Here is an 8,185-nt window from a genome sequence, read left to right as displayed (position 1 = left end):
GATCAGGCATGTACAGAACTGGTTGTTTTTTTCCCTTCGTACTCCTCCCCCACCTCACTTCAGGAGACCTTGGACCAGAAGTGCCTTAGGCTCTCTTCCTGGAGAGCAAGATATAGTGACGTTACCACATCAAAATGACCAAGTGATGAGAGGAAGATGCACCTTCCCATCACACAGAACAAAGAGGGGTTTACTTTGCAGTAAAAGTGGCCAGTCACTAAATATGTCACATTGTGCTCTGTCTGGCTGGTCTCCTCCAGGTTGTGACTGACTTGAAGCTGTTCATGAAGAATTCCCTCTCCATCATCTCCACTCACCTCCTGCAGCTCATTAAGACCCTGGTGGAACGCGCTGCCATGTAAGTCCTTTTCCATATCCACAGCCACAGTTCACATCACAGGGACCTTCCTCTTCCTCCAGTGTATGCTGGCAAAGGAATTGAGGTGGGAGGTCCACACAAGGCTTTAGAAGGCACCAAATCCATCCAAAGGACTCAGGAATTTTAACATGTTTCAAGTTGCTACATATGAGAAAAGCTCAGCTCTGTTAACTCCTGTCTAACTCTCCAGTGGTGGACTGGGGAATCTTTGCCTGACACAGAGGGGTCACTGTACCGGGCAATCTTCCAGGGAGGCCTAGGGCAGACACAGCTCACCAGAAGATGAGGAGATCTAAACCCCGTGAGCTTAGGGAGCCAGTGACAGGAGAGGGAGAGAGGGACCAGCTTCAGCACAGCACAGGCTAAAGATGTTCTCTTTGTGACCTTGCTAGAACCCCTGGGGTGTACCTGCCACTGCCCTCTGTCCTGAAAGCTGCCACTCACTTCTTTCTCTCCTTTCACATACAGAGAAATTGATGTTATCTTGCCTGGCTACACCCACCTGCAGAAAGCTCAGCCCATCAGATGGAGCCAGTTCTTGCTCAGGTAACCACCCTTCACCTTTGGCTGGAGGAAGCCTTCTCCACCCTTGGGTCCAGGCTCAGCTAGAGCCCAGAAGCGCGTCCCCCTCTGAGGGGGCAGCCTGGGGTTCTGACAAGCCAGAGCTCACCTTGCATACGGGAACAGGAGCTCCCCGTGTTCCTGCATGGCTTTGATCAACCAGGGTGGGCAGTGGAGGCTGACTCCCTGTATGCTCCATCCTTTGGGCAGTTAAACCTTAGCTAATGGGGTAACATGGAGAATCTTGCGTGGCTGCTAGTTCTTCCACTTCAAAGGGCCTTAGTACCTAGGCTCCATTTCAAGTCTCTTCTGTTCGAGATGGGATCCCAGGCTCCAAGCATGGCAGCATATTGCTTGGGAAGAAAAGTGACATTTTCTGGCTTCACGTGCTTCATCTCTCTTGTCCTCTCCTAGCCATGCTGTTGCTCTGACCCGCGATTCTGAGCGCCTGGGAGAGATGAAGAAGAGGATCAATGTCTTGCCTTTGGGAAGGTAAAATATACTATTTGTGTAATCACTGGGTCTTGCTTTCTCTGCAAAGTCTTCAGAGGTGCCTTCCCTGCTTCCTAGAGCTCAGTTTTGGTTGGGATATGCAGGGTATCTTGCATGACTTCTGTTTCTTTCTCCCTTGGCAGTGGTGCTCTGGCTGGCAACCCACTGGAAATTGATAGAGAGCTTCTGCGTAGTGGTAAATGTCTCCCTATGATTGAGTAGCACGGGACTGCTTGTAAGATCTAGGAGGGAGGGAAGCATTGATACATGGCTCCCAATGGCGCTGTAATGCACTGTCCTGGAGCCAAAGCCTTTCTTTCATAAGGCTTTCTACTGCGATGAGACAGGCAATGCCTGCGAGGTTGGTTCAAGAAGAGCCGCCTCACCTGCACACTGGCTGCCCGGGGCGAAATAACAAAGACCCCAGTCAGTACAACACTTAAGCATGTTTGTGTTCCTGGGACCACTCAAGGGCTCACAGTCACCTGCATGCTGGGGCAACCTGCTGCATTCAAGCTCCAGTCATGCCAAGCCTGACCACCTCTGTCTGTCACCTTCCTTACAGAGCTGGACTTTGCTTCCATCAGCCTGAACAGCATGGATGCCGTTAGCGAGAGAGACTTTGTGGGTAAGCACAACTTGATCGCTTCTTCCCAACACTATTTTAGAAGCAGGCTTCCAAGTCCTTTCCAGTTGACCTCCTTTAATAAGGGATTGAAATCCCTCACTAGAGACTAAATCTCCAGTCAGGTCTCCCTGGGCTGTCAAGCAAACAAGCACCTTTTTCACCTGATTTTCCTGCTTTCTCTGCAGTGGAATTTCTCTCTGTGGCCACCCTGCTGATGATCCACCTTAGCAAGATGGCAGAAGACCTCATCATCTACAGTACCAGCGAGTTTGGCTTTCTAACCCTCTCTGATACCTACTGGTAGGTTTCTGGTCTCTGGGAAGTAATTCTCCTCAGCTATCCTCACCTGGGAAAATGAGAGAGTAGTTGGGGATCTCCTGCTGCACAAGGCTGACACAGCATTAAAAGGCTGGCAGAAAGGCAACCTTAGGGTGAACATTCCTCAGTAATGACCACTTATTTCCGATTCTGGTGATTCGGACCATTCAGCAGACACTCCTCCCCAGCAACTGCTGTCAGAGAGAACATGCCCCTCCTCCGCTGGGAATGCCTGCCAAAGCCCTTCCTTGACTAGCCAGGCTTGCAATCCCAATAGATTCCTTGTCTCTCAGGGTGGCACAGCCACAGCCCTCCCTCCCTGAGGCCATGGCAACGCTCAGCCTGGGCTGCTGATAGCACCTATGGAGCGGCCTCAGGGGAAGCCTCCTTTTTGATTCCCCTTTGAGAGGTGGGACTGCATGGTAGCTCCAGACAAGACTGCAAAACCAAAGGCTTTGCTGTGGGAAACATGAGAAACTCAGTTCAGTGCTTTCCTACAGCATAGAGAGGTGTCTGGGGAAGGGGGACTGGGGAGGGCTGGGCCAGTACGCTGCACGACCTGTGTCTGTAGGGACTGGTGTGCTGCTCAGCGCTACACTCCACACACCTTTCTTTCAGCACTGGCAGCAGCCTGATGCCTCAGAAGAAGAACCCCGATAGTCTGGAACTGATCCGCAGCAAAGCTGGTCGCGTGTTCGGACGGGTGAGCCTGCTAACAAAAGAAGCGGGATGGGGAAACTGCTCACACCAGGGGCTGAAGAATCTTGTTTCTTCTTGCCTCTGTGTAAAGAAAGGTGCCCAGTGTAGGCTCTGAGCCTGGGCTGGGGCGATGTGCTTCTCTCCCTGGAGCTAACTGCCTCACCCGTTTCTCTCTGCAGTTGGCTGCTATTCTCATGGTTCTCAAAGGACTTCCAAGCACCTACAACAAGGATCTACAGGTAAACCAGATGTTAGTTTGCACACCATCTCTCTGAGCAGACACAGTGGTGGTCTTCTACTCCTGAGCAGTCTGGCCGCTACATTTCCCTGTACAGACCCTGCTTGTGTGCAGGGTGCTGAGGAAGGGGCTGAGGCACAGCGTGCTGCAGTTGACACCGCAGCCCCTGGGGTGACATGCCTGCTCTGCTGGCTGGGCTGCTCAGGCTGGTGGGCTTTTGGGCTGCATCAGGCGGACTTACAGCAATGTCCATGCCTGTTCTGACGCAGGAGGACAAGGAGGCCGTCTTTGATGTTGTGGACACCCTGAATGCTGTGCTCCAGGTTGCCACTGGAGTGATTTCTACCCTCCAGGTAAGGCTTCAGACTCTCCCTATTGAACATGGTTGGGGGGCACATTCTGTGAGTAACACACGTGAAAGCGCTCTAGACTGGTCCTAAGATGAAGGCTCTTCAGTGGCTCATCCATACCACTCGTTACAGACCCCAATGTCAGCTAACGGGTCCGCAAGGAGAAGCTGATGATAATGTCTCCTTCTGACCATCCTTTCTGCAGATCAACAAGGAGAACATGGAGAAGGCTTTGAGCCCTGAGATCCTGTCATCCGATTTGGCTCTCTACCTGGTTCATAAAGGAGTAAGTATCAGAGAGACTTGGAGCCTTGATTTCTTTGGATGCAGAATACTGCTCAGCGAAGGCCTGAGATGAGGCCTTCTGTTCTGTCCCCAGGTGATGATCAGTCTGGGTCAACAAACACGAAAGCTGGAAACCCATTCTTTACATGTATCCCAAGTAGTGGAACTGCTGCAAGGTGGACTTGATAGTAATTTACAGGTGGAGTTTCACCTCCTAACGCCTCCCCTCTTCACACCCCAGAAAACATGGATTCAGATTGCATTGCCCTAAGTGAAAACAAGCCAACCAAAAAAGACAGCACTTCCATTTTTTCCTTGCCCCCCAGTTGCCTGGTCACGGACTGTGGCCTCTGCTTCTCACTGCAGATGCCATTCAGACAAGCCCACGCTGCCTCTGGGAAGGCCGTCCACCTTGCCGAGTCTAAAGGCACCACCATCAATAATCTCCGCCTGGATGACCTGAAGAGCATCAGGTTCGTATCACTATTACCTTGCTATGACTTCCCTCAAGGGGCAGCTAGCAGCCTTCCTTCGTATGGGCCTCCTTATGGTGCCCTGCCCCAAAGTGCCTGGGCCAGACAGCTCCCCAAAATCCTCCTGGCCTGAGTATCAGTGCTGCTGCTGCTGCTGGGCCTGAAATAACTGAAGTGGGGGGACAACATCGCTACCCTTCAGCCCCAGCGGGACACAGGCAGCGGCTGTTGGGAGGGACTGGAAGAAACTCATGCCCTGACCTGGAGGCACCAGCCCTCCAGAAGAGTTTGCCTCCAAGCTTCCTCGCTCTCCCCTTGGAGCTGACTCTTTGGTCTGCCACAAGCAGCTACTGCCAGGCCCTGGAAGTGCAGAAGCAGGGCTGCGGGAGGTCTTTGCCCTTAGAAAAAGGCTCCGTCTCCACTCCCCCCGCCTCTGCAGGCATCGAGCATGCAAGGCCAGCAAACGGCACCCACGTTCTCCACTGACACCTCTTCTCTTTGCCTCCCCAGCCCCCTGTTTGGCAGCGATGTCTCCCAGGTCTTCAGCGTTGTCAACAGCGTGGAGCAGTACACGGCCATGGGCGGTACTGCCAAGAGCAGCGTGACTGCCCAGATCGAGCAGCTGAGGGAGCTGCTGAAGAGGCATAAGGAACAAGCTTAGAGTGTGGGGAGATATCCCGTGGATGCCACGTTGTGCCTGTCACACTAATCTGGAGTTAATAAACACTGGGGTGCATTGTAGTTCACTGAAACTCCTGTCTTGCGTCTTTCTTCTATGGGGCAAGATTGAGCTGGGCTTCCTTGGCCCTCATGAGGCTTAGGGAAACGTTCACTAGTGTGGGAACCTGGCAGCAGAGCTGGGTTGTGGGGTTTCAAGTTCTAGGGGGCTGGTAGGTAGAGAGCAGCATTAGTCTCCGTCTACAAGTAACCTGAAATTTTGTCTCTTGGAGGGGAGGGTTGTGGACTAGGGAAGCGATTGTCCCTTTGTACTGGGCGCTGGTGAGGCCACCCCTCAAATGCTGTGCTCAGTTCTGGGCCCCTGACTACAAGAAAGACAATGAGGTGCTGGACCGAGTCTAAAGAACAACAAAAATCTTGAAGGTTCTTGAGCATAAGTCTTACGAGGAGCGGCTGAGGGAACTGGGGTTGTTTAGCCTAGAGAAAAGGAGGCTCAGGCGAGACCTTATCGCTCCGTACAACTGCCTGACAGGAGGGGGGAGCCAGGTGGGGGTCAGTTTCTTCTGCCAAGTAACAAGTTATAGGACAAGAGAAAACGGCCTCTACTTGTGCCAGGGGAGGTTTAGATTGGATATTAGGAAAAAATTCTTCTCCGAAAGGGTTGTCAAGCACTTGGAACAGGCTGCCTAGGGAAGTGGTTGAGTCCCCATCCCTGGAGGTATTTAAAAGACAGATAGATGTGATGCTTAGGGACATGGTTCAGTGGTGGACTTGGTAGTGTGAGGTTAACAATTGGACTCAATGATCTCATGGGTCTTTTCCAACCTAAATGATTCTATGCAGCACAAGGCTGGATCCAGCAGTGCCAGAGCAGGCTACACAACGTGCTGAGAGAGGCTTGTGGGTGTGCACAAAGAGGGATACCCGGTACTGCATCTGCAACACATGCCACATCTCCAACTACCATTGCTCTCCTCATAGGAGCATGCTTGCCTGCCTGCCTACCTTCTGGCAGGGGGGATTAAGTAGCCAAAAGAAGTCTCCTCACTACCTGGCACTGAAACTTACATAGTCTTAGGCAGGACTTGGCCAGCAGGTCAACCCACAGGTCATTCCAGCCATCCCAAAATCATTTTTGGCTCTGCTTTCCACCAAAGCACAGGGTTTGCATGGTCCCAGGTCCAGCTTTTTCTTCTGTGTGACCCAGGCCAAGCTAGCTGGGGCAAAATGCTTGAAAAGAGACTGGCATGGATGGCTGCCTCTTACAAACCTTACACTATCTTCCTTCTGTCCTTACAAAAATACAATCAGAACAAAGACCAGGAAAAGCCCTACTTGGGGAATCAGAATGCAGCAACCTTGTGCCTTTCATAGGGTGAAAATATTTGATTAAACAAACAAACACTTGAAAATTATGTCCCACCATTGTTCTGCAGTGATTTCTGGATGGAATATGCCTACTACTTAAATCACAGAATCACAGAATCGCAAGGGTTGGAAGGGACCTTGGGAGATCATCTAGTCCAACCCCCCTGCTAAAGCAGGCTCTCCTAGAGCATTGTACACAGGACTTCGTCCAGGCGGGCTTTGAATATCTCCAGAGAAGGAGACTCAAAAGGTACAGAAAGAACCGTTGTCTACAGGGAAGGTGGGGCAATTTTCATTAAACACTAACCCAGCTTGAACCTGTAACCAACAGCACAGTAGCGCTAGTTTTCTCATGGACAATCTCTTTTCTTGTCACAGCATTTTAAAGCTGGCATTTTGCTCAGCACCCTGCCCTCCATGCTGATGCAGCAACACGTTATTGACTCAGTACTGCAAGACTCTGTAACCCATGTAGGTAATGGCAGTAACGCAAGCATTGCCTCACCATGTTTAGGTTAAGGGCTGTAGCACAGACAGTACTAACTGCCATGAGCTAAATCTCCTGCCATTAACCAAGTACCCCAGGAGACACAAAGTGCTTTCACCCTACCTTTGTAGCATTTATGCTTTAAACATGTGGGAGAACCAGCAACAGAACTTCCCTTTCTTCAACACTTCCCCCCAACCTCAGTCTCCCCTTTCTGGCCCTAAACCTGATCTGTTCTCCTGGCATTTAAAGAACAGCACATTTCAATCACCACTCCATAAACCTCCATTGTGTTTGCTCTGTTACTTCCTGCTGTGTTTCTGTCTGGGCAATTCTGTCGCACTCTCCAGATAGGTTTAGCTGTGGCCAGGAAATCACTTATGCACACTTAGCTGATAGGGGAAAGGAGAAATAGAGGGAGGGGGCACCAATACCCAACACCAACAGAGTCAGAAGGGACAGAAGGGACATCTCCTCATCTCCACCTCACAGTTCTTTTTTTTTTCCCCTTCCATAAGGTATCTCAATCTGTGCCACTCCCCTCTTTTTCCTTATTTGTACCTTCTGGCTCCTGCTCCGTACCTTCAGAGGCCTCAGTTGAATGGATTTGCTCTTGCTCCCAGCAGCAAACGTCCAGCATTGTTCCTCATGGCCAGTGCTGAATAACACAGGGCCCTGCCAAACTGAAAGCAAAAGGGAGGTCTTAGCAGATTATCACATCTCGGTTTCCTACTTAAATGAGTAGGTCACAATCACTGGTACTTCCCACCCATCCACCCTTTTCTTAAAATTGTGAAATAATTTAGATTGGGAGGGGCCCTTGGAGGCCTCTGACGCTCCACAGGCATTGCAGGAGTGCATGGTCCACAGAATTTCACCATCACCCCACTATGACTCACTGTGAGTTGGGTTTTTAAAGCCCTGTCCCTTACCATAGGAAGATCTGTATAAATGGAAGGATCAGTGGCTTGGACAGTACTTTGGACTTGGTCTTAAATACCTGCTCCATTACAGACCACAGGAAGGGGCTTAAGCCAAGAATTCATGTAGGCTGATCATGAGCTACTGACACTCTCAGCATATGGCTGTGTAACTTATCTGACACCCAGGCAGGTGACAAACCTACAGAAGGGTTCTTGAAACAGTACAGAAAGTAGGGAACTCTTCACTGGATCCCCCAAAGGAAAAGATCTCTAATCTGCTTTTACACACTGGAAAAATCCTGCTGA

The 8,185-nt window shown here is 50.8% G+C and overlaps 1 protein-coding gene across 1 annotated transcript in view; it reads left to right on the top strand.

Annotated features, from left to right (window-relative positions):
* The window catches only part of LOC104131821 (argininosuccinate lyase), a 7,772-nt gene extending 2,653 nt beyond the window's left edge, over positions 1 to 5,119 (top strand). The window contains exons 4-15 of the mRNA XM_009645027.2: positions 261 to 358; positions 848 to 925; positions 1,355 to 1,432; positions 1,576 to 1,628; positions 1,998 to 2,060; positions 2,246 to 2,360; positions 2,997 to 3,081; positions 3,257 to 3,316; positions 3,585 to 3,668; positions 3,871 to 3,951; positions 4,317 to 4,423; positions 4,934 to 5,119. Coding sequence (XP_009643322.1) covers positions 261 to 358; positions 848 to 925; positions 1,355 to 1,432; positions 1,576 to 1,628; positions 1,998 to 2,060; positions 2,246 to 2,360; positions 2,997 to 3,081; positions 3,257 to 3,316; positions 3,585 to 3,668; positions 3,871 to 3,951; positions 4,317 to 4,423; positions 4,934 to 5,084 — 1,053 coding nt within the window. The 3' untranslated portion in view covers positions 5,085 to 5,119. The remainder of the gene's footprint in view (positions 1 to 260; positions 359 to 847; positions 926 to 1,354; positions 1,433 to 1,575; positions 1,629 to 1,997; positions 2,061 to 2,245; positions 2,361 to 2,996; positions 3,082 to 3,256; positions 3,317 to 3,584; positions 3,669 to 3,870; positions 3,952 to 4,316; positions 4,424 to 4,933) is intronic.
* The last annotated feature ends 3,066 nt before the right edge of the window (positions 5,120 to 8,185 follow it).

The sequence above is a fragment of the Egretta garzetta genome, unplaced genomic scaffold (assembly GCF_000687185.1).
Source record: "Egretta garzetta isolate BGI_Z169 unplaced genomic scaffold, ASM68718v1 scaffold108, whole genome shotgun sequence".
Taxonomy (NCBI): domain Eukaryota; kingdom Metazoa; phylum Chordata; class Aves; order Pelecaniformes; family Ardeidae; genus Egretta; species Egretta garzetta.
Note: the sequence above shows the minus strand (reverse complement) of the source record. Positions and strands in the feature narration are given on the sequence as shown.